The sequence below is a fragment of the Cervus elaphus genome, chromosome 7, assembly GCF_910594005.1.
Source record: "Cervus elaphus chromosome 7, mCerEla1.1, whole genome shotgun sequence".
Lineage (NCBI taxonomy): Eukaryota > Metazoa > Chordata > Mammalia > Artiodactyla > Cervidae > Cervus > Cervus elaphus.
Window position 1 is genome coordinate 41,151,685 of NC_057821.1, and position 25,247 is coordinate 41,176,931.

The 25,247-nt window shown below is 48.5% G+C and overlaps 1 protein-coding gene across 14 annotated transcripts in view; it reads left to right on the top strand.

Annotated features, from left to right (window-relative positions):
• ATXN1 (ataxin 1) overlaps positions 1 to 25,247 on the top strand; it is a 404,589-nt gene that overhangs the window by 360,317 nt on the left and 19,025 nt on the right. For all 14 annotated transcript variants that reach the window (XM_043908469.1, XM_043908476.1, XM_043908475.1 and 11 more), the window contains one exon: positions 20,905 to 22,972. In XM_043908469.1, coding sequence (XP_043764404.1) covers positions 21,065 to 22,972 — 1,908 coding nt within the window. In that variant the 5' untranslated portion in view covers positions 20,905 to 21,064. The remainder of the gene's footprint in view (positions 1 to 20,904; positions 22,973 to 25,247) is intronic.

A 25,247-nucleotide genomic window follows, 5' to 3' on the forward strand; every position in this document is an offset into this window, starting at 1 on the left:
AATGAGTGACTAGGAGATGAAATTAAGCACTGGAATTTAAGCCTGTACATAAACTGAGTATGATATCTATATGAATAGAGAACCTTGTATGAGTAAGATTTTCACGTTCTACCCTGACAAAGATGATCAGAAATCTTCATATAACTGCACAGGCTTCAAACATGTTTCTCTGTTCAACATCAGCTTTCATTTAAAAAAAAAAAAAGATGACATCAGCATCTCCAAGGTGCTGCTGGCAGGAAGAGGCATGGGAAAGTGTCCTTCTGTTTCACTCTGGAGAGGAAAGGTGATAATGGGAGAGGAAGCAGGCAGGAATGAAGTGATGACGGTGGTGATGGAGGCCGAGGCGGTAAGCGGGAGGGTGCGGACCACGAGCAGCACGGGAGAGTGTGAACCAGCAGACAGGGCTGACAGGTAGGCCCTTGAGTGACTCCCTGGAATGTCCCCCAATGCCAGCACCATCCTTGATCCGAAGTGCCCAGACGAGAGCTAGCTTCTTGCTTTAGAAGCCTAATGCTCCAGATGATTGCAAACATTGGGTTGGCCAAAAGCTTCATTTGGGTTTTTCCACAACATTGTACAGAAAACCCGTGCTCTTTGGCCAACCCAATAGCTTTGTGAGCCAGCCTCCAATGCTGTCTGCTCAGGAGATTTAATTGCCCTGTTTCTCTATCATCCTGAGCTGATTAATATTGGGGGAGTGAGGGGTGAATAGATAAGAATGGCCTCTGTTGTCTCCAATTTGTGCGTTGGTCTGAAGCAAGCTTTAGCAGCTTGGGAGGGCATGAGGAACTGGCAGTCTGCAGGTATGACCAGACACTTGGCCAGCTTATTAAAAGAAACTAAGGGCATCCATGGGTCAGATCAGGTAATTCAGGTAAAGGGATCCATGGATTTTCTAGAGTTGCCCAGATTCACCAGGTCATTATGCAGTGTTAATACTGCTTTCTTACACCTGCGTGCACACAGCCTCAGTAAGATGAAGCACTTTAAATGAATGATTCCTAGGACTCCAGAAACATCAATCATTTAGGATCAGAAGATCCTCACTCGAGATTGGCCTCACAGGAAAATCTAATATAAGGATTCATGCAATGAGTTCAAATTGGACAATGGAATTGTGAGTCTAACATTAAGACAACAGAAGGAATGGAGGAGGAGAACTTTGGGAAGAGAGAGGTCAGTGGAAGAGGGAGTAAAATTTATTATGGAACGTTAAAAAAAAACCCCTGCAAATTAACTTTGAGAGTCATTTTGTTTATATCCTAAATGCTGCAACGTCCTGTTAGTTAATTTGTTTATACATGTGTTAGGGGCCAGTTACGTGTTTTAGTCTGCAATCCACACTTACTCCCAGAGTGCTGCCCTTGAGACAGTCCATCAGAAATTTCCTCAAGGCTCTGGAAAGGGGGATAAAAGGCATATTTTAAGAGGTGGGTGTGTATGTGAAAACTATGTTTGTTTTAAAGAGACCTTAGATGCTGTAGAAATAATTAGCCATGTGCACGAACCAAAATAATTAATACCAAATGGTACAATATCCTTTCTGAATCCTGTTTCAAAACAGAACTTGAATGAAACATTAAGTTCTCTCTCCTTGTTTTTCTCCCATGTTACTCCAGATTTTATCATCATTGCCAGTACCTTCTTGGCTATGAAGTTAATGTCCCTGTATAGAGCCATCTTCCTCACTTTTCTTGCCTTTTAGAATGCTTCATGGCTTCGGGTATTACACAATTTGCTTTCCAGAGAAATATTAACTATCGAGTATTTTAATTACCCAAAACAAATGCCTGTTAGAAATGTACAACAGCATTGAAAAAGCTGCCGTCTACATGCATCCTATCCCTGGGAGTCATTTATTACCTGTGCTGAATAGGTAAAGACATTCTCACTTGTTGGATTCAAACTTCTTACCTTGGCGAGTTGGTCCATCACAGTTTGACAGGGCTATTCTAGAATCCAGTTTTCGACTTTAAGGAAGGACTCTAGTGATGTGTTGGGATGATGGAGATAGGATTTTGTGTGTGTGTGTGTATGTGGTCTCCACTGTCTCTCTTCAAATGTAAACCTGCAAGATCATGTTACTCATAATTTGCATTACCTCTCACTAAGTTTACCATCAGAGGAGTTGAGATTGGCTAAGGGGCTCCCACGATTGAGCCCTAGGCTTAAAACTCCGTTGAAGAGGGAGCAAACCACAAGAAGAGTATTTTCCAAGAGGTTTACTTCCCTTGAATTGAAGCATAATCATGTTCTGTAGCTCTTGGGCACTTGTACAAAGCCCATCTGTTTATTCAAGCACTTGCTTGATGATGTGGGAGGCTCAGCCAGAATAATCCCAGGCATGAGGTTTCCAAATGCTGAGTATGTTATTCAAGGACATTATTTCCCATTGACATACCTAAGTTTAAACTAAGATAATCAATAATGGCAATATCGCCATTGAACCTAAGGGCCAGAGAACACATTTAAGACGTCACTTAGTACATACATCCATTCCCCTCCTCTTCAGGAGGACTATAACGTGTTCTCTTTGAAGTCATCTGCAATCATACAGTTTAATCCGATGGTCATTAACCCAGATTCTGAGTCGATATCTTTTTGGAAGCTCACCAGTGCTTCTCATGTTCAGCATGGACTCAGCCACTGGGCTAATCAGTGGCCTTCCTTAATTCATGTCTTACTCAGTTTCTTGGCTCCATTTAATAAAATTGATGTCTTAGTTTTCTTCCACCTCCTTGACCACTTTTCCTCTCTTGAGCCAAAATTGGGTGTTTGCTCTCCTACCTTGCTTTTTTTTAAACTGTCCTTCTTGGGTATCTCTCTCAGCCTCAACCTCCATCCTGGGATGTTAATGGTTCTGCTTCTGAAATCTCTGCTCCCCTCACCTGCTCTGTCCTCCCAGGCGAGTGACAGATATCTGTCCTGAGGCCAGTGGTGCCTGTGGGCAGCAAAGCAGACTGGATTCTGCTCTCAGACACCTGGAGCAAGCCTGGATCAGGCCAAGGGAAAAAAGCTGTGGACCTGCCTTCTCTTTTATGCAGCCCGGTAGAGGCCGTTAGATGCTATACACAACCGAGGTCTTCTCTGAAGGGAGGCACAGGGAGGAGATGCGTGCACAAAGGGTACCTGGAGACGCAAGGTGTGCGAAGGTCAGACATGTTAGAGCACAGGGGAGCACGCAGCTGGCAAGGCCTGGTGGCTGAGGCTGGCTGTGGCCCTGATCGTAAGATGTGAGCCGAACAGAGTGGCCCTGGCCACATGGAGCTTCCTGATTATCAGAGAACTGGGGGCCTGATGTCAATGAGGAGTATTTGTTGTCCCTATCACAGCCCAAATGACATCAGGCTCCAGCCAGTCTTTCCTCTTGACCTCGAGGCTGGCCCTTGAGCAACTCGGCGCTTCTTTTGGGGCTCTGCCCCCACAAAGTCACAGGAAATGATCTCTAAACATCTCAAAAAAAAATCTGCAAACAAAAACCTAGGTTTTGTTTTCTGGGCAAAGCATGGTTCAATAAAAGCAAATGCCACATGGGCTGACAAATAAAATTGGAGCTCAGTACCTTCATAGATTGTTCGGGAACTCAGCATTTCATTTATGTTTTTCTGAAGTTGGGACATTTGTAGACTTTAGAACAGTGCATGTCTGGCTTTATAGTGGAGGACCTGCTGTATGTCAGCCACTGTCCTAGGTACTGGAGTGGCTGGTACGTAAATGAACGTGAACTTAGGCTCTGAGTGATGGTTCTCAACCTGAGCTGAAATTTTGGATTCCTGGTCCAGGCTTTATGACATGATGGGCTGGGTGTAGCCTTACCAGCAGGATTTTTATAAAGCTCCCCACATATTCCTAACCTGCTGCCAGTGGGTCTGGTGTAGTAAGTCCCCAAACTGAGCTGCTGATCAGAATCACCAGGGTTTTTTAAAATGCAGATTCTTGGGTCATGGCGTGGATCTGCTGAATCTTGGAAAACTACAGGGAATGTGTATTTTTAGAGTCACCAGTGTTTCTGATAACCAGCTTGGGGAGCCCGCCCCCCTGTGATGTCCTCATGCACGATTGTGATCTAGAAACATAATGCTTGTAACAGTTTTGATTCCTTTATTCTCACAGACAAAGCCATTTTTACTCCATTGGATAATGGCCAAGTGTTTGTAGTGGTTCTTAATGAGAATTTCACAATTGTAAAGCTACCAGTTCACCAACAGCTCTCCCCGTTCTCTGAGCTCTTTTCTCCGCCATGTGTCTGTCAGGGAACTTGTTTTCAGCCTTGTTAAAATAATCCCTTTTGAGTGCGGTGTTTTCTTGTGTGCGTGCATGCTCAGTTGCTTCAGTTGTGTCTGACTCTCTGCGATCCTACGAACTATAGCCCCCCAGGCTCCTCTGTCCCCATCTAGATGCATCTACAGCCCTCCTCTGTTACTGAATCTGTAACTTTCCTGTCTCACACCTGTGGAACCACAAAGCCGGTCATCGGGATGTGTCTGGCTATGGTCATTTCCTTCAAAGATCTCCCACCATCCTGAGATTCATTGACCACAAAGCGGTCCTGGCAGTCAGTGTGGGGGAGCTGGTAAATCCATGCATTTAATTAAACGTCTTCCACACTGACCTTGAGGAGAGTTTCAAGACAGCTGTGAAATAGAAAACAAGACCCACCCATCTGAAGTGTTATTCCTACTTGGCTGCTTGGGACTCATGTCAGCCTCCCAAGCCAGTCCCTGATCGCCTGTTAAGAGCTCTCTGTGAAGTTCTCAGGAGTTAACACTTTGTATGTTTTACTACGTATGTTTAGGATGGGTTCGTTTTTATCATTTGATTTGGAAACATTATCGATCGACTTGGTCACTGCTTTCCTGTTGGTCTTCACCAGGCTACCCACCACTTTATGAGGTAACCCCAGCAAAATGGAAGCTAATTATATATTTTTCAAACCTACAAAGGGGAGAAAAATCCCAATTTTTGAAATATGCTCTTAGCGGGGAAAAAAAAGAAGGTGTGTCAGACAAGGAGATCGTATGCCTCAAAATGGAAGGAGTGCATTTTTCTACTTAACATTGAGATATTTTTCTAATGGGTGGCTCCTTTATTTATATTTTTGTTTATTTTAGGAAAAGCCTAACTTATTTTAAGAAATTATCTCTTAGTGAAATAAAGGCCTTTTCCCCCATTTCCCAGTCTAAAGTACACTCTGGAAGAGATTAGGAAAAATAGTTGTCCTCTGCACATATCTGGGACTGTGTATAGCCCACACCTTGAAGTCAGGGGACGCTGATGGATAGGAGGTGAAAACACTGAAATGAGGCACGGTTTCCCTTCGCTTTGCTGGAATCACATTGTAAGGAAAGTGCATCGATCCTACATTCTCCAGACTGGAGGCAGAACTTTTTTAAAAAAAAAAATCAATTGGGAAAAATAATAGACTTCCTAGAAAAGAACACAGGCAAAACTCAAAATGAAAATCCTTTGTGGCAAATAAGGCAACTACTGTCTGTGCCGACAGATTTTTCAAGAGTTGTGACCATTTCCATCATCTTCTCATAGAGGAAAAGAAGTTAATATGGATACTATTGGTGGTGGTGGTTACTTGCTCAGTCGTGTCCAGCTCTTTGCAACCCCATGGGCTGTAGCCCTGCAGGCTACTCTGTCCATGGGATTTCCCAGGCAAGAACACTGGAGTGGGTTGCCGTTTGCTTCTCCAGGGGATCTTCCTGACCCAGGGATCAAACCTGCATCTCCTTCATTGGCAGGCAGGTTCTTGACCACTGAGCCACAAAGGAAGCCCTAATATGCTTGTAGTTCCTATTGAACATAAGGAGCATTTCTTAGCTAACATATTGCATCATACCCTGTATTTGGACATTGCACTGAATGCTTAATATACATGATCTCATTAATTCATTAATATACATGATCACCCCGATGGCTCAAATGATAAAGAATCCACCTGCCAATGCAGGAGACCAGGATTCAATTCCTGGGTCGGGAAAGTCTCCTGGAGGAGGAAATGGCAACCCACTCCGGTATTCGTGCCTGGAGAATCCCATGGACAGAGGAGCCTGGTGGGCTACAGTCCGTGGGGTCACAAAGAGTCAGACATGGCTGAGCGTTTAACACTTTTACTTAATCCTGCAGAGTAGATATTTTAAGATGCGGACGCAGAGCCCTGGGTTAAGTAACCTGCTGTGACTCAAGGCGCCTACCCTGTAGCCATCAGGTATAACATAGATTATCTCCTAGAACCCTAAGACAAAGCCTAGTCCATTTAGGGAGGAACAAGGCTAAATTCTTTTCTCCATGGTGAGATGGAAAAAAAGGGATAGATGGGGGCTTTTTTCTCTGATGGTTGAGACGTTTTCAAGAAAGATTGACCCCTCTAGAGGAGTAGCTGGATATAGGGGTTAAGTGGCAAGAAGGCTTCAAAATCAGTGCTTCTAGACTTAGGGAAAGGGTGCAGAACTGTGGCACCAGCATGGATACAGAGGGCATGCTGGCTTGAGAGGGATGATAAAGGGAAATTGGAGCATCTACATGGAGGTGTCTGTCTTACAGGTAGTTGGAGCTGAAAGCAATGTTCAGCAAAGAGAACATATTTGGATTTTTTGTGATAGACATGGCACTTTCTCCCATGAAGGGCTTCCCTTTGGCTCAGACGGTAGAGAATCCTCCTGCAACACAGGAGACCCAGGTTTGATCCCTGGGTTGGGAAGATCACCTGGAGAAGGGAATGGCTACCCACTCCAGTATTCTGGCCTGGAGAATTCCATGGACAGAGGAGCCTGGTAGGCTACAGTCCATAGGGTCACAAAGAGTCGGATACAAAGTTGGAGCATTTACATGAAGGTTCCCAAGAGGCAGTTGGAGCTGAAAGCAACATTCAGGAAAGAGGACATACTTGCATTTCCTGTGATAGATGTTGCACTTTCTCCCATCCGTCATCTTATTTCATCTCATAGCAATCTTTTGGAAACGTTATCATCATCATTCCCATGTTATAGATGAGGGAAATGGAGGTTCAGAGAGGTGAACGGTCTTTCAGTTCAGAGAGATTTCAGTTCAGTTCAGGTTCAGAGAGGTCACAGAGCTAGTGAAGGAAATGAGCTTTGTTGTCAACAGGACGCTGACTTGCTTTTTTGCGTTTCTGCTTTTCCAGTACACATTTTATTGCCTCTTTAGATTATAGTGATTCGAAGCCTGCAGCTTCCAGCAGCATCTCTTGTTTTCTTTCATTTGCTACGAGGGTCTTAAATAAAATAGCTGGCCAATTTTTGTGGCCCAGTGGGGCCTGGGTATTCTAAAGAGGTTAAATAAGAAAGGGATTTATTTCATTTGTAATGAGTAATTGTGAGTAAAATAGGTACTGTGCTCCACATTCAAAGAAGCCAGAAAGCTTCTATTGATAACTGTGGGGAGAAAGCAGATAATACAAACAACTCCAAATTTTAAACATGAGCATATTTGAATTTTATTTTTGAATGCAGATGTGATTGATCATTTGTTCTGCAGGCAAGGCTTTAGTCCAGTTAGGGGGGAAAATATCAATGCACTCCTATCGATTATTTTCTAGAAGAAGTTTTAGAGACTTACTAATAGTAAACTTTCTAAGCAGCTGAGACTTGAAATTCCTCATTAGTGGAGGTGAGGCAAGGAATCAGAGATTGTTGCACACATCATCTTTGCTTCAGTTGACTGGCACCTGTGTTGCCTGAAGTAATCCAGGAAAGAAGTCAAGGAAAGAAAGTGTGTGTTTTTAATAAAGATGAAAATACCACCCCAGTGAAGGAAGTGAGGAGGAGGGCCCTTCTCAAGAGAGAACCATCACTTCAGCCTCCAGTATTTATCGGTCGTGCAGCGGGTCAGGCCCTGGTCTGAGTTCTTTGAATGTGTGAACTCCCAACAAGTCTATGTGGTCTTATTTGTTGTTGTTTATTTACTAAGTCATGTCCAACTCTTTGCAACCCCATGGGCTGCAGTCCGCCAGGCTCCTCTGTCCAGGGGATTTCCCAGGCAAGAATACTGGAGTGGGAGTGGGTAGCCATTCCCTTCTCCAGGGGATCTTCCCGACCCAGGGATGAAACGCGGGTGTCCTGCATTGGCAGGTAGGTTCTTTACCACTGTGTCCCCTGGGAAGCCCGTGTGGGCTGAGGACTGGTGGTATTCTCACTGTAGAGATGGGGGAATTGAGGCACAGCCGGTGGGTGAAGGAGCCAGGATTCCCACTCCAGCAGCTGGGATCCCAAGCCTGTGCCCTCAGCATCCATAAGGGGAGGTCATTTGATGCCTGGAAGTGGTTCGTGGCTGGGGATGACTTTCTCTGGCCTGCTTCAGCCTGCTTGCTGGGCACTGCCTGATCCCACACCATATCCCTAACGGCCCCATGAAATAGAGTTTCTTAAAGAGGAAACCAAAGCTTAGAAAGTTGAATGTCTTCCTTAAAGTCACCAGTTACCAAATGCCAGAAGTCTCTCCCAGGTCTCTGCAACATCAATCATCGGTGGGCTGCCCAGCAGTCAAAGCTGTAGTCTAAAGTGCCGGATGGGGTGTCTCTAAGTACAGAGAAATAAGCAAAGCCTGTCTTCTCTGCCATCTTTGACCAGCTTTTTATCAGAGCCTTCCCTTCATGGCATATCCAAGAAGTCCTGCCTGGGGGGTGTGTGGGGGGGTGGTTCCCTTCTTCCCAGTTCTTAAATTGAATAAAAGAATCTAAAACCCGTCCCTGACATCTCCTGCTGAAAGCTGTCGACTTGACCGTGTGCCTCGTTCGGAGGGCGGCGGCATCCTTCCAGGGCGAGTGTAAACTGTTCTCATTGAATGAATACCTGATTAAGTTAATGGTGCTGAGCCAGGGCGAGGAGGAGCGATTTGGCAGCCGAATTCCTGGCAGCTCCTTCAACGTCCTTAATGTTCCACCAGCTTCATGCTGGGCCGCCTGTGAGCCCCCGGGAGGGGCCGCCGGTAATTACTCAGCGTTTTGATGGAAAACAGCTGCAGGTAGCGCGTCATCCCATTGTCCGTTTCACTGGTGATTGGAAATGACTGGGGGCATCTTGGTCTCCACTGCGCAGCCTCACTCCGGAGAGAGGGGGTTGGGGATGCGGGGAACAAGGTAGAGAGTAGGTTTCCCACTTGCTCCGCTTTTCAAAATGAACCATTCATCTTTTCAGGGTCAGAACTCAGCCACCCATTCAGTGAGTGTGAGTCAGAGCCCTCATTTTAAAACAAACGTTTATTTCAGGGAGCATTCTTATCTTGGCTGATCCTTACTAGCTTCTCGCCCTGGTTTTTCTATGCTTGATTTAAGCTGGTTTCAAGAAGATCATTGTCCTTGTAAACACGTATCCCTCCCAGCAAATCCAAAGAGGATCCCCGGCATTCCCCTGAGATAAATGGGGGGCAATCTGGACATACTTTTGGATCATGGGATGTGGATTTTTAGAGGTTAAAGAGGCTGCAGCCTAGCTCTGGGAAGTATCCGGGATTCATCATCTCACATGAGAATCTGCTCTTAGAAATGGAATCTCTCAGGCCAGATGCTTTTCAGATACACAGTATTTTACGTCCCTCTGTCATGAGTTTCACTTTCGATCCAACACTGCATGATCCCGTCCAGAAATTTAGAAGAAGATCCAGAAACACTTTGCCTTTTAGAAGCCAGCTTCTAAGGGAGAGCAGACAGACGCAGGATGAGAACAGTCAGCTGACGAAGAAAGGACAGCAGCCCGAGCGTCCCACCGGGTTATGAAATTCAGTCTGCCTCCAGCACAGGGAGCTGACCGTCTAGTGAGAAAGATGCATGGAAGTAGGTAAAGAACGCAGTGAACACGTTACGTAAGTGATGGAGAGCCTCAGAAGAAGGGCTGTGCAACGCTGCGGTGCCTTAAGTGCCATTGTCAGGATTTCAGGGGATATGATTCCAGTAGATAGTGGCTCTGATGGTAAAGAATCCACGTGCAATGCAGGAGGCCCAGGTTCGATCCCTGGGTCTGGAAGATCCCCTGGAGAAGGAAATGGCAACCCACTCCAGTATTCTTGCCTGGAGAATCCCATGGACAGAGGAGCCTGGTGGGCTACAGTCCATGGGGTCGCAAAGAGTTGGACTCTACTGAGCAAGCAACGAACACCACACACACAGAGTAGGTGGTGGAGGTCAGGGGCCAGGAGTGGGGGTGGGATTTAGGGAGAGAGAGGGAGAATGGGGACTTCGTGTTTAATGGGGGCAGCGTTTCAGTTTAGGAAAGGGAAAATTCGGGAGATGTCTGACGGTGAGAGCTGCACAACAATGTGAACGTATTTAGTGCCACTGAAATGTACAGTTAAATATGATTAAAATAGTATGTTTTATATTAGGGGACTTGTAGCACAATTTAAAAAAAATCAACCAAGGACTAGGTGTGTAGGGCAGAGGTCTGGAGGCTTCCGGGCGTCCTCTCCTCGGGCGGGGCGGGTCGTGGAGGGTGTCCCCTTCTCCTACCCCTTCACTGTGACAGCTCACGTGCGGTACAGCCACCCAGCGAGGCTTCCCCGAGCCCTGGTGTCTGGAGACTCATTGCAGCTCAGTCGCAAACCAAGCACATGGCTGGTCTTTACCCCCAGCTCCTCCCGGAGGTTGGGTGAGTACCTTTAGTACCTCCTCCAGAGGCTGGCACTGCTCCACCTGCGGCCCAAAGCCCCCATCATAAATGATATTTTAGACTGTCCAGTGGTCAGAGCCCCCAGGCAAACACAGTCCCTTAGGCAGGACATTCCAAAGGCCTAAAGGTCACCTCCCAGTAGCCAAAGACAAAGGTGAGATGTCTCTTTAGGTGAAATTAATCCTGCACTACATACCAGAGGCTCACTGCATGATCTGAGCACTGGGACCCAGATGTTTGTATCAGATGAACCAAGATGTTCATCTTATTTCTGTCATTTATGAGCCATGTAACAGACTTGCATGTGGATGATCAATCGTGTCTGACTCTTTGTGACCCCATGGACTGTAGCCCTCCAGGCCCCTCTGTCCATGGGTTTCTCCAGACAAGAATACTGGAGTGCCATTTCCTCCTCCAGGGGTACCTTCCCAACCCAGGGATCAAACCCAGGTCTCCTGCATTGGCAGGCAGTTTCTTTACCAACTGCACCACCCGGGAAGCCCTTCTTGGAACCTTAGGGGAGTCATTTAACATGCTAAGCCTCAGTGTTCTGGTCTTTACAATGGGATAATCACACACTGGTTGTAGCTTGCAGGAAAAAGTGTTGCTCTGTTTTACACACACACACACACACACACGCGCACACACACACACAGCCTCAATGGCTTCTGTCATAACCTGCTTTTCTGGGGGGCCGCTGGGTCCCAGGAGGTCTCAGAGCCTTTGTCGCTAAGAAGGATGGCAGAGTGGCATAGCGTCCCACAGAGGGGACGCTGCCGTGGAACTCCCAGGGGGAATGACTTGTTAGTTCATGGTTATCTAGAACGTCCCACTGTCCTTCGACTCAGCCACACCCCAGGGCAGCAGATGCCTCAAGACCCTCTCAGAATGCCTCAGTTCCAGAAAGGCATTTTTCTGACCCGATGGGGATTTTCGCTTTCCATTTGTCATCGTGGGAGCCCCCCGGCACCCTGGTCACTGGGGGGATCTAACCAAGCCTCCTCCAGCTCCCGCGGGCCCTTTGCTGTGTGCCGCGTAGCAGAGCCGCTGAGCGCATGTGTCAGAAGACAGCTGGCAGCCGGCCCTGTGGGGTGGGGAGAGAAGGTTCCGCGTTTCCCCACCAGGCCTTTGGGGAATTACTCATCTACGTGTTGTGGAAAAGCGGGCCACGTGGAGCCAGGAAGCATCACGGTTAACCCTCGCGGAGACACGCCAGGCTCCAGCTTGCGGGCTGACCCTGCTGTGGGTGCCGTTCGTATAGGCTGAGCGGCTTTCTTGCTCTGGGGCGTGAGTGGGGGCCTTTGTGCTGGGATCTGTGATCAAAGTATAATCTCTTCTGTCAGCTGAAGAAAGAGAATAAATGCTCCATGACTTTTTCTTATGTGAACCACAGGTGTGAGGGGAAAAAAAAAAGACTCAGATGCTGGAAAGGATTGCGAGTCTGAGGGTATCGTGTTGATTTGATCACGGAACCAGGAGAGATTAGTGACAAATCAGTGTTGGTGAAAATAAGGGATTCCACAGGAAACGTGTGCTGAAGTACAGTTAGGATGGCAACCGTGTATTGAGTGTGTACATTATGCCAGGCACCGGGCCTGTTAATTCCTCCCCATTTTATAGGCATTACAAGATCACACGGTATTGAGACACTTTGTAAATTGGACACCTATATAATTTGGAGTAAAATAAGGATGACATTAAAAGAAGGAAAACGGGCAGTAGCAGTGAAGCCAGGGTGTTTTTGCCATTGTTTTTTTCAATTTGGGGGTCTTTTTTAAAAAAAAATTTTTTTAATAAAAATTTTAAAGGTTACTTTCCATTTAGTTTTTACAAAATACCGGCTACATTCCCCATGTTGTATAATAAATCCTTGAGCCTGTCTTTACACCCACCAGCTGTACCTCCCCTTCCACCACCCCTATATTGCCTTTCCTTCCTTCCCACCAGTAACCGCCAGTTTGTTCTCTCTAGCTGTGAGTCTGCTTCTTTTATGTTGTATTTATTGGTTGTATTTTTTAGATTACACATATAAGAAGTATCATTCTGAATTTATCTTTCTCGGTCTGACTTAGTTCACGTAGTATAATGCCCTCCAAGTCCATCCATGTAGCTACAGATGGCAAAATTTCATTCTTTTTTATGGCTGAGTAATATTCCATTATATGTACATACCACATCTTCTTTATCCATTCATCTGTTAAGGGGATACTTAGGTTGCTTCCACATCTTAGCAATTGTAAACAATACTGGTATGAATATTAGGGTGCATGTACCTTTCCAAATAGTGTTTTTGCTTTTTTGCCCCCAGTACATGCCCAGGAGTGGGACTGCTGGGTCATCCGGTAGTTCTATTTTTAGTTTTTTTGTGGACCCTCCATACTGCTTGTCATAATGTGTCTGAGTACTCAGCCACTCTGTCCTGTCTGACTCTTTGAGACCCATGGACTCTAGCCTGCCAGGCTCCTCTGTCCATGGGATTTCCCGGCAAGAACACTGGAGTGGGTTGCTATTTCCTACTCCAGGGGTTTGCCATGGTGGCTGCACCAATTTACATTCCCACCAATAGTGCACCAGGGTTCCCTTTCTCCGTTTGTTACTTGTGGATGAAGCCAGGCTTTGAACTTGTCCTTTCCCTCCACCCCAGGAGGAGGCTATTCTTCCTGCTACTCTGTGTTCTCCTCCTTATTAGTACTAGTAAGAATATGCGTGTTACCTTCCTATCAGTAATAATATTTTATCCTGGTATTCCAAAGATGCCAGTGGAAGTGAGTGCGGAATGACTTCCATAGTGAGATTTTTCACTGCCGTGCTAATAAGCACATTCAGTTGAGAGTCAAAAATAACTTGTCTCCTAACCCCAGTTCTCACCGTGTTACTATGGCTGGTTCTTTGCACCTTGTCGCCACAGTCCTTAAAGTGGTTCACTCTGGAGCGGGGTGAGAACTGCTGCGGGGTTGTGGAAAGCACCCAGGGAACGGTTCGCAGCCTTCGGTGGGTAAATGGAGATTGGGGTGTCGCTCCTGGGGTAGCTTACCTGCCACACAGGACACTTGAGAGCAGAAAGGTATTTGCTCATGTATGGAACCAGGGAAGGCATTTCCAGCTTTTCTTAAAAACGTCTTTTGGACAGCTCATCTGGGACCGCTTTCAATCCAGATGGTGATCCCTTCAAGTGATTATTTTTCCATCTTCAGCCTTTCCAGGAATTCCAGCATGGGCAGGCTGCCAGGGGACACTGGCTGCCCAGATGCTGCAGCGACATCCCACATGAGCCAGACACAGGCCAGCCCAGCTGTGGGCCTGGCCTCCTGCAGACAGAGACATGGACCGTATCCCCACACCGTGCGCCCCACCCACACGACAGACCTCCCTGTTTTTCCAGAGGTGGCAGAACCCACTAGAAACACTCCCAGTGTCCCACTGTTATCACATGGATGTGATACGGGTATGGCAGAAGCTAGGAGCCAAAGGAAGCTTCACCCGGGCTTGATGAAGCCTGTCCCTCTGTGATACGGACAGTGAAGCAGATGATGGAGCCCAACTTCGGGAGGAGGGAGATGGGGGTTAGCTCCACGCCAAGAGGAGGAGTTCAGTGGAAGGAGGAGAGCACAGCAGCAGTGTGTCTGGGGCAGTCCCCTCCACGTCTCCGTCGAGGAGGTGGATTTTTAATCAGAACAAAGACTATGAGTCCGTTTGTTGCCCTTGCAGCTTCCCTGAGCCAGGGAGCCCCCAAATGCAGCTGTGTTCTTCTGGGTAGACTTAAATTTTTGCATTAACATATGACATTGAGTCATTGTATTCATTGCCCCCAAATTCCCATGGACTATAGCCCACCAGACTCCTCTGTCCATAGAATTCTCCATGCAAGAATACTGGAGAGGGTTGCCATTTTTTCCATTGGTGACCCTAGAGGGAGAGAGCTTGTTAACCGCATGATGGTATCCCTGGTTCTCCAAGCCTGATCTGTAGGACATTCCTTCTGGGGGAGTTTCAGCACCGCTGTGCCCTGGATCACCACTAGGTGGGAGTGTTGAGCTTGGTGGTGGGTGAGGCTGAGATCGTGCTCTCCTCCTTATTGAACTCAACATCTAATCTGGAATGCCACACCCGACACCTGCTACAGCCCGTGATTAGAGCTAGGAGGGATGCCGTGGTGCCCTGGACATCATCTCCCCCTCTGATCCCTTTGCATTCTCTTTTCCACATGGGACCATCGGCAAGTGTCTCCAAACTCTGCCTCAACGCTTAGGATGGCTCGGGGACTTCCTGCCTCATGAGGCAGCCCAGCCCATTTGATTAGTTTCTAGTTTCTGCTGTATACAGTCATCCATCAGTATCTGCAGGGGTTTGGTTCCAGGAGCCCCTGATGCTCAAGTCCCATGGTCAGCCCTCCATATAAGTGCTTCTGTATTCTGGAATTCAGCCAACCGAAGATTAAGTAGTACTGCGATACAGGGGACGTGGGTTCGATCTCTGGGTCAGGAATATCCCCTGGAGGAGGGCATGGTAACTTACTCCAGTGTTCTTGCCTGGACAATGCCAGGCACAGAGGAGCCTGGTGGGCTGCAGTCCATGGGGTCACAAAGAGTCGGACTTGACGGAGCACAGCACGCAGCAGGTCTTTATTGGGAAAAAATCCCCATATAAACGGATCTGTGCAATTCAAACTCACATTGTTCAAGCGCAAAGTGTATATCAATGTAATTTGGAGCTCAGTTCTGTTCTGCTGTCTCTCACAGACAGCCTTTCATAGATCTGAGCATCATATCTCTGCTCTGGCTTTTTGTGTCCTTCCCCAGGCCACACATCTGCAGTTGCTGCCGCTGTTACTTACCTGTCTTGGGTCCAGACCTCCCGCTGACCCCATCACTCCACCCTGGGCATTCCCGCCAGTATCCCCTTGCCTCAGGACTTTGTGACCTTACCAATGCTGTACACTATTGCACTATTTATTCTGTTACTGAGAATACTGTGCTTTCTAAACGAAGCTATACCAACTTTTAGGTACCAAACCCAACTGTTGGTTCAGATTGAATGGGCAGTCAAACAGAAAATTCCTGGGCTGTTTGAAATGAACTATTCTTCGACCAGATCTCTCTAACCCTACTATTAATTGAGCTATTGAAACCAAGGGTAGGGCATTTATTCATTTATTGTTCATTTAGTATTTTTGACTTTGTGCCATCACTTCCAGCTTCTTAGAATATATTTGAATATTAATTGCAGGTAATATATTAAGCCAGCTTCTCGATAGCTCAGTTGGTAAAGAATCTGCCTGCAATGCAGGAGACCCTGGTTCGATTCCTGGGTTGGGAAGATCCACTGGAGAAGGGATAGGCTACCCGCTCCAGTATTCCGTATAATATAGTAAGCGCCCCTTCCAGCCTTCTGTTGCCTCTAAATATGATAACCAAAATGCTTAATAAAATGTTGAACAGAATAGAACTGAAAATAGAGTTCTTGCATACCATTTGCCCCACACTGACATTGAACAATTAAGGTCCACGGTACATACTGGAAACTAAGTGTTTGATGAATGACTATGTGATACACTTCCTTTGAGGTATGCTTGTTCAGCTAGCCATGAAGCTATCTAATTATGCTATCATCTTGCAGACCTTTCTCCATTCAGGAAATTTCGAGCATGTCAGAGTTGGGCCTACTTCTGACATTTAACCTAAATGCATTCTGCCTTTGCACTACACAGACCAGCCTGTTTAATAATTCAGTAAAACAAAAGATTTGCATGCCAGGACTTCAAAAATCCTTGCCAAGTCCTAGTGGCCCCTCCCATTGGGTCCAGGTGTCCTGCCTTTTAAATGGTCGCTTACCAGGCTCTATTTCCTCCTCTTTAAACGAAGACTATGTTGTGCATGGACATTACATGCCAGACAGTCACGGGTTTCACTCAAACTGAGAATCTCGCAGGATGGAGGGTGCTGGGCCGAGCAGCCCAGTGGATCGCCCTGACCTTGGAATGCATGTTTAGGACTGTATGTATCAGATTCTAGGTGTGTCTTCCTTTCAGAGCAGTTAGCTGTTATTTACGGGACTTGGAATTGGTCGGGATCATCTCATTTTCCTGTCACTTCTGAAACAAGCTGAATCCACGGTAATGGGTAGGGGTTACAGGGATTTTTGAATGATAGCAAAGATAGAAGTGTCTTCCTTTATTAAAGTTTGTTTTTCCTCCAAGAGATGACTGAATCATATGTATAATTTACAATAATAGTCTTTTTAAAGTGTGTTTCCTTAGAGTTTTTGAAGACAGAAAGAACCAGAAGAAAAGAAGCATCTATTATTTAGAACTGTATCAGGTTTAGGTGACCCCAAAGGAAACAGCTGAGTTCTCCCTAAATATTCCTGTATGTACTTGGTCGATGAGTCATTTCCGACTCTTTTGTGACGCCGTGGACTATAGCCCTCCAGGCTCCTCTGTCTAAGGGATTTCCCAGGCAAGAATACTGGAGTGGGTTGCCATTCCCTTCACTAGGGGATCTTTCTGACCCAGGGATCGAACCCAGGTCTCCTGCATTGCAGGTGGATTCTTTACTGTCTGAGCCACCAGGGGAATAACCCTAAATATTAGCTGCTTGTCTCCAAGGCACCATCAGTTCTGTTTGCTCACAGCACCTAGTTTGGTTTCCCAGCACCTACTCCGTTAGAAAGAGGCTGAGATGTTTACTTAGGAGCTTAGGTGTACAGGCTGAGTTTCTCACACCTTGCTGTGCATATGAATCATCTGGGGATTTTGTTAAAATGCAGACTCTGAATCAGGAGCTTTGGGTAGGACCTGAGTCTCTGCATTTCTAAAGCTGCTGGGGGAGCTGGTCTGAGGACCACACTCGGAATAGCAAGGCCATATGCCACTGAGCTAAATTTTAAGGTACTGGTGGAGAGAGAGCTATAAATGTAGATGTGAAGATGCTTAAGATGAATCTATTCAGAACAGTGATTAGCAGGCAAATCATATGTAGTAAACCTTATATAAATTTGTCTTGATCCATCTACTGACTCCCTGTTCATTTCCCCTTTCCTAATAATAATGTTTAAATGTGATCTGCATGTGTGGCCCTTTGGTAACTTTGCAGTTACGTAATCATGCGCAAGCCCATGTTTCTGTTGTGGCAGGTGCATCTGGAGGTCTACGCCTCCTCCGGGGGACTCAGGTGAACGAACCATTGGTGTGTTTCAGCACTGAAAAGGCAATTAGGGACATGAAGGCCACTTGTCTGCAGCTAGAAAGAAACTCTAAAAGCAGACATCCACTCTCCTTTCTTTATCTCTCCTTCCTAGGCTCTTTCTCTCTCCTTTTTCCCTCCTGTACTTTCCACCTTCATAGTTTATCTCTCCGTTTTTTGTTTTTTTTTTCATCCCGTGTACCATCATCTGATGGACCAGGGACACAGTGTCATCCTTTGACGCCCTCTCGTGGTTCTCTGAAAAGATAGCTAGACACAGTCCCTGCTCTCACGGTGATTTCCCCTGCTGAGAGATACAGACAGCACAGAGAGCCGATGAAGCACAGGACAGGGACACGTGCCCCAGAATTACAGAGACCCAACTCTGTAGCTACACTGGTAAATAGGAAATATGGTCCTTCTAAATGTGGGAGGGTGAGTTGAAATTTGTATCAGTCTGGCCCCAGGGTTGCTCCAGTTAATCTTTGTATCCTTGACTTATTGTCAGTGTTATCTGGAAAAAGATGTTTATCAGGTGTGGACCACTTTTTAGAAGAGTGCATTTGAATTTGTGTATTAAGGCCGATATGTTTTAGTGGTCCATTAGCAGAAAAACCAGCCATGGAATCTATAATGAGATCTTTAAGGCCAACAAAGCCACCCAGTGTCTCTCAAAACAAACAAACAAAAAAAGTGTAAATAAACCAAGGCACTGCTAAGAACCAAGTCAGCATTGTTTTTTCAAATTCACTAAAGCTGAATTCTGTTTTAAAAAGTACCTTCAGAGGGGTTTTCTAGTTTTGTGTATGGTGCATTCCATTGTGCAGCAGTTTTACATTTGCATTGCTAATGGACCTCTTTGCAAACGTGTTTGACATTTTACTTGGCTTTGAAAGGACTTTTATGCTGCTATTTTCTTCTTCCCTAGAGCTGCCTTGGGCTAATTAACCTATTCCCTTACTGGCTGGGCCTACTATATGCAAATACCCTCATTCTGGATTCTGACACACTACTCTTACATGAACATCCCTAATGAAATCCTGTGGGGTTTTATTGGAGCAGTGCTACTGTGGGGCCAGCAGGGGGCGCATGGAGCAGTTCACGTTGAGTCCATCTCCTAAATTACTTTCCTTTGCTAGTCCCAATGGGAATGCCAGAGCTTATGCAGTTCTCTTAGAGTAAGTTGAAACCTAGAGATAAAAGATCAGTATCAGCACTTTTTAAGCACTCAAAAGGGTCAACTGTTTTCAATTTTGGTAGTTTAATTTTATTCTGTTGTTGGTTTGAAAACAGCACTGTCATCTCAGGAGATTTGTGTATATTAGGTGTAAATTACATGCCATGCACTTCCTAGGAGAAGGCTATACAGAATGCAGTTACCTGGGGCTTAATAAAGCCAGAGGTTGGGAGGGTAACGCTGAAAACTGCTGCCTTACTGTGTCTGTTTTAACATCAGACTATAGAAAGCGAGTCTGGGTAGAAGAAATGCTAAAACCCAGGTCCTAGAATTCCCAGAGCCTGATTCAGCAACTTCCCAGGATCACAGCACAAGACAGCTCACAGCCTGTAGGCAGCCGTCACATCCGCCTCCTGTTAGCCTAACTCCTGTTGGTTCCACTGATGATCTGCCTCTTGTCAGGTGGACATCTGTCTGCCTACACAGTCCTGGTAACAGAGTTCGGTGGTTTCCAAAGACTGAGATAGGTGTCCATGAAAACTGGCTCCCTCCTTGTATGTCCTGGTTGAAACACAGAGGCCTGATTGGTCTAGCAGAGGCTTCATCTCTAGGGTTCATGGTGGACTGGCCCTTTCCAAGGAGAAGAAGGTGGAGAGTATTCAAAGAGCACTTGGAAAGGAAGTAAGAGGCAGAGATGAAGCAAGCATGTTGCCCTCATTAAGGACACCCTCAATGCCTGATTATTGCATTTTTAAAAACCAAACCATGTTCCTGTTTTAACTGTCTCATAGATTCCTTTTGGCTGTTAGCATATGAGTAGCTGTACTGGGAGCTGTTTGGAAACGTGTAGAGAACAGAATTATTGGGGGCCGTCCCTGCTCAGCTGGCCTGTATATAGTGTCTGTGTGTATGTGTTAGGCAAGAGAGAATTGTTGTATACCCAGTATGGACCCAGAGTCACTAGAATCTTTGAGTAGTGCCTATGGCAGAGCTTCCCTGATAGCTCAGCTGGTAAAGAATCTGCCTGTAATGCAGGAGACCCCGGTTCCATTCCTGGGTTGGGAAGATCCCCTGGAGAAGGGAAAGACTACCCACTCCTGTATTCTGGCCTGGAGAATTCGATGGACTGTATAGTCCATGGAATCGCAAAGAGTCCTAGAGGACTGAGCCATTTCCACTTTCACTATGGCAGAGGAGGACTCAGATAACCTGTGAAATCCCCTGGGGGACTTCTGTTCCTAAACTGGTCCTCCCAGTGCTGGCTCAGAGGACGGCTGATACTCACTGGTGCCATCCTCCTTGTAGGCGTCATCTGATCCTCCAGAGGCTGGGTAAACATAGAGCTGAGGAGTGGGAGGGCCATTTCTGGGAGGGAAACTAAGAAATGCATTGTTTGCCCTCCGAAAACAAAGTGAAGTCGCTCAGTCGTGTCCGACTCTTTGCGACCCCGTGGACTGTAGCCCGCCTGGCTCCTCTGTCCATGGGATTCTCCAGGCAAGAATACTGGAGTGGGTTGCCATTTCCTTCTCCAGGGGATCTTCCCGACCCAGGGATAGAACCCACGTCTCCCGCATTGCAGGCAGACGCTTTAATCTCTGAGCCACCAGGGAAGCCCAAAAAGAAAAGGGGGGAGGGGGGCGGGGAGAAGAGGGTATTGAGGGAGAGATCTTAGAAGACTTACTAAATCCATAAAAAAGGTTTGACTTGCTGCATGCCTTAATGATCTTCCCGATGTCCTACCCAATACGGCCAGCGTTTTACCTGCTCTAATAGTGGGGCTGGCGGCAGGATTTTGAGGGATTCACATTAATCTCGCGGGAGGGTGTTCTTTTCCGGTGTTGATGTTCTGACGCCCTGTTCCACCCACCCCCACCCCTCTCCCCCTTGGTCCCGACCCTCTGCCTTTTCCCAGATTCCAGAGCAGCTGCTGGAGGATCGCACCCACGGGGAGATGATTCCTCATGAAGAGCCTGGATCCCCTACAGAAATCAAATGTGACTTTCCGTTTATCAGACTAAAACCAGAGCCAGTCCGACAGTGAAACGGTCACCGTGGAGGGGGGACGGCGAAAAATGAAATCCAACCAAGAGCGCAGCAACGAATGCCTGCCTCCCAAGAAGCGCGAGATCCCCGCCACCAGCCGGCCTTCCTCGGAGGACAAGGCGGTGCCCAGCGACAACCACCGCGCGGAAAACGCGGCATGGCTCCCCGGCGCCCGGAGCCACGTGGGCGGGCGGCTGGGGCCGGCGGGGCCCCCGGCGGAGCTCGGTTTACAGCAGGGAATAGGTTTACACAAAGCGCTGTCCACGGGGCTGGACTACTCCCCGCCCAGTGCGCCCCGGTCCGTCCCGGCGGTGGCGTCCACCACGACGATGCCGGCTGCGTACCCGCCGCCCCCGCCGTCCGGGGCCCCCGTGTCCCCGGTGCAGTACGCCCACCTGCCGCACACGTTACAGTTCATCGGGTCTTCCCAGTACAGCGGGCCCTACGCCGGCTTCATCCCTTCCCAGCTGATCTCGCCCACGGCCAGCCCGGTCACCAGCGCGGTGGCCTCGGCCGTGGGCGCCGCCACGCCCGCCCAGCGCTCCCAGCTGGAGGCCTATAGCAGTCTGCTGGCCGACATGGGCGGGCTGAGCCGAGCCTCCGGACACAAAGCTGAGCCGCCGCCGCCGCCGCCGCCGCAGCACCTAGGCCGGACCGCGGGGCTCCTCCCCCCGGGGTCCCCACCGCCCCCGCAGCAGAGCCAGTACGTGCGCATCTCCAGCTCGCCACAAAACGCCGCGCGCCCGGCCTCGCCGCCGGCCCTCCCCGTCCACCTGCACACGCACCCGACCATGATCCCGCACACGCTCACCCTGGGGCCCTCCCCGCAGGTGGTCGTGCAGTACACCGACTCCGGCAGCCACTTTGTCACCCGCGAGGCCACCAAGAAGGCGGAGAGCAGCCGGCTGCAGCAGGCCATGCAGGCCAAGGAGATGCTGAACGGGGAGGTGGAGAAGGGCCGGCGGTACGGGGCGCCCCCCGCGGCCGACCTGGGCCTGGTGAAGGCGGCCGGCAAGGCCGTGCCCCACCCGTACGAGTCCAGGCACGTGGTGGTCCACCCCGGCCCCGCCGACTACAGCGTCCGCGACGCGTCGGGGGTGCGGGCCTCGGTGATGGTCCTGCCCAACAGCGGCACCCCCGCCGCCGACCTCGAGGGGCAGCAGGTCACCCACCGGGAGAACTCGCCGTCCGCCCTCAATGACAAGAGCAGCCTGCACTTGGGGAAGCCCGGGCACCGCTCCTACGCGCTGTCCCCGCAGCAGGCGCTGGGCCCCGAAGGCGTGAAGGCCGTCGCCACGCTGTCCCCGCACACGGTCATCCAGACCACACACAGCGCCTCGGAGGCCCTCCCAGTCGGGCTGCCGGCCACGGCCTTCTACGCGGGCACGCAGCCGCCGGTCATCGGCTACCTGAGCGGCCAGCAGCAAGCGATCACCTACGCCGGCGGCCTGCCCCCGCACCTGGTCATCCCGGGCACCCAGCCCTTGCTCATCCCGGTGGGCAGCGCTGACCTGGAGGGGTCGGGCGCCGCCTCGGCCATCGTCACGTCGTCACCCCAGTTTGCTGCAGTGCCTCACACGTTCGTCACCACCGCCCTGCCCAAGAGCGAGAACTTCGGCCCCGAGGCCCTGGTCACTCAGGCCGCCTACCCGGCCATGGTGCAGGCCCAGATCCACTTGCCCGTGGCGCAGTCCGTGGCCTCCCCCGCCGCCGCCGCGCCCCCCACGCTGCCGCCCTACTTCATGAAAGGCTCCATCATCCAGTTGGCCAACGGGGAGCTGAAGAAAGTGGAGGACCTGAAGACGGAGGACTTCATCCAGAGCGCGGAGATCAGCACCGACCTGAAGATCGACTCCAGCACGGTGGAGAGGATCGCGGACAGCCACAGCCCCGGCGTCGCCGTGATCCAGTTTGCCGTCGGGGATCACCGAGCGCAGGTAACATTGCGTCCGCATCACGCAGGTAGGGGGACACCGCGCCGTGCCACCTCCCTTACCTCCTGGCACCGTGACTTTCTTCCAAGCGGCAGACTTGTCTGCGGCTGTGGGGGTGACTGAGGGTTTTCTTTCACTTTCACTTTGTACCTAAAGGTTAGACTTCTCACATTCCCCCCAACCACCGTTCTCTTAAGAGAATTAAGCCCTAATGCACCCCGAAGCATTCGCTGTTTGTAATGAATTAATTTCTCTGCTTCTCCAATGGGGGCTGGTCAGGTACCATGCTTGGGACAGTTAAGAAAATCACCACTCAGGTTATTTTGCTGATGATGTTCTGTGGTTTAGATGAGTAACCCTGATTAAGAAAAGCCATTTTCCACCTGCACCCCCCCCCCCTTTTTTTTTTTTGATCAGAAAAAGACTCTGCTGGTTCAGGGGAGAATGTTAGGTGCCCAGAGTTGCCATATCCCATTACAACAGTGTTGTAATAACAAAATAACAGTGTTTTGTTATTGTTTTTATTTATTTATTTAACTTGGCTGTGCCGGGTCTTAGTTGCAGCACTCGGAATTTGTGACCTTTAGTTGTGGCCTGTGAACTCTTTGTTGCAGCATGTGGGATCTAGCTCCCCGACCAGGGGTCGAACCCAGGCCGCCTGTATCAGGAGCTTGGAGTCTTAGGCGCTGGACCACCAGGGAAGCCCCAACATCCATGTTTTAACGCGTAGGTTTTGTTATCATTTAGGTATGGTGAGGCCAACAGAGGAGAATACATCTGCCATTGAAAAGGTGGTGTGTTATACTCAGATCCCAAGAAGAGGGGATATGCCAGGCCACGTGGGTTGATGTGTGGAAGCAGCCCAGGGTCTGTTACAAGGCACTAGAAGGGAGGGTACAGGAGCTGACCCTAGGTGTCTGATAGTGACCCAGAGAGTGAAAGTCCCATTCAGTGAGGAGGAAGCTCGGGTGTGGGTGTTTTCTTTGCAGGTGAAGAGCATTATCCCTGGCAGGGGAGCTGTTAGCTATGGCTAGGAATTAGCTAACCCAGGGAGGGACAGACTCTCCAGTGTCAGCAAGACCCCAAGACCCCAAGATGTCAAAGCATCAGATACAGAGAATAAAAGGCATGGTTCATATAATCTGGAAGGTCAAGGCTGTCCCAGGTGATCTCCTGGACTTCTGATAAATAGGAGCCCCAAGGGCCAGATGCAGCCAAGCTGAGTCATGTTAAAACTGGAACCGTGGTCAGCTCTTAATTACCATGAGTTCCTCCAGTCCACTCTTTTCCAGCTTCTTAAATCACTTGAATGCATTTATTCCGCCCGTGTGTATGAAAACAGCAGTTTCACTGCCCAACTTGCTTGAAGTCAGGTTTGGCCGCCAGGCGGGGAACTTCCCAAGCTATAGAGCCTCAGTGCCTCTGGGAATGTGATATGACAGCACCTCCTTCAGTTTGAAATAAGTTGAAAAATGGTCAGGGCGTAGCTGGTATTTGGGACAGTCAAAGATAAACAAACTAGTTAATGGTTTGAATTGTTTTTAGAATATTTTTAAAAAGATCAAGTGAGGTGGGGGAGTCTGATTTTCCAAAGCATTTTCCAGGACTGCTTGTGAATGTCCGGATGTGGGATCTTGCACAATATCAGAGGGCCTGCGTTGCCAGATGCTTTTAGCCCCGAAGACTTTTCTTTTTAATGGCGAGATGTCGCTGTGAACTTTGGTGAGGCCGAAGAAAAATTTCTCAGGGTTCTGATGCCAAAAAAAAAAAAGCAAAAATCAGGATATTTGGAAAAGGGCATCATTATGTAGGACTCCCTACCCGTGTCTGAGTTTCTGCTCCCTATCCGCATCCTACGTGGATTATGACTGGATGGATCCTCATTGAAAAAAGAATGAGCTGACTTACTAGCAAAGTTGTCTTTTAACAGACCCCAAGTGAAGCCTGGGAAATAAACAAGAAGGAAAAGTAATTTTTTTTTCTTTTCATGATCCTTGTAATCCTTAAAGCACTACTGTGAACAGAGGTAAGCAGAGGAAGAGGGGTTATTTTGAAATGCAACTATCTCCTCCCAGCACCTCTTTTCAGCTTTCAGTAAAGAACAGCTCTGAGCTGCAGGCTCATCTCCAAGGCCACAGGAGCCCCCACAGACCAGAGCCTTACAGACCTCTAGGTTCCAGATTGACTGGCAGTGTGGAGGGAGGTAGCATCGCTGCGTGCTTGTCCCGCCCGATCCTCTGCAGAGCGAATGCTTAAACGATTGAGAAATCGGCTTCCA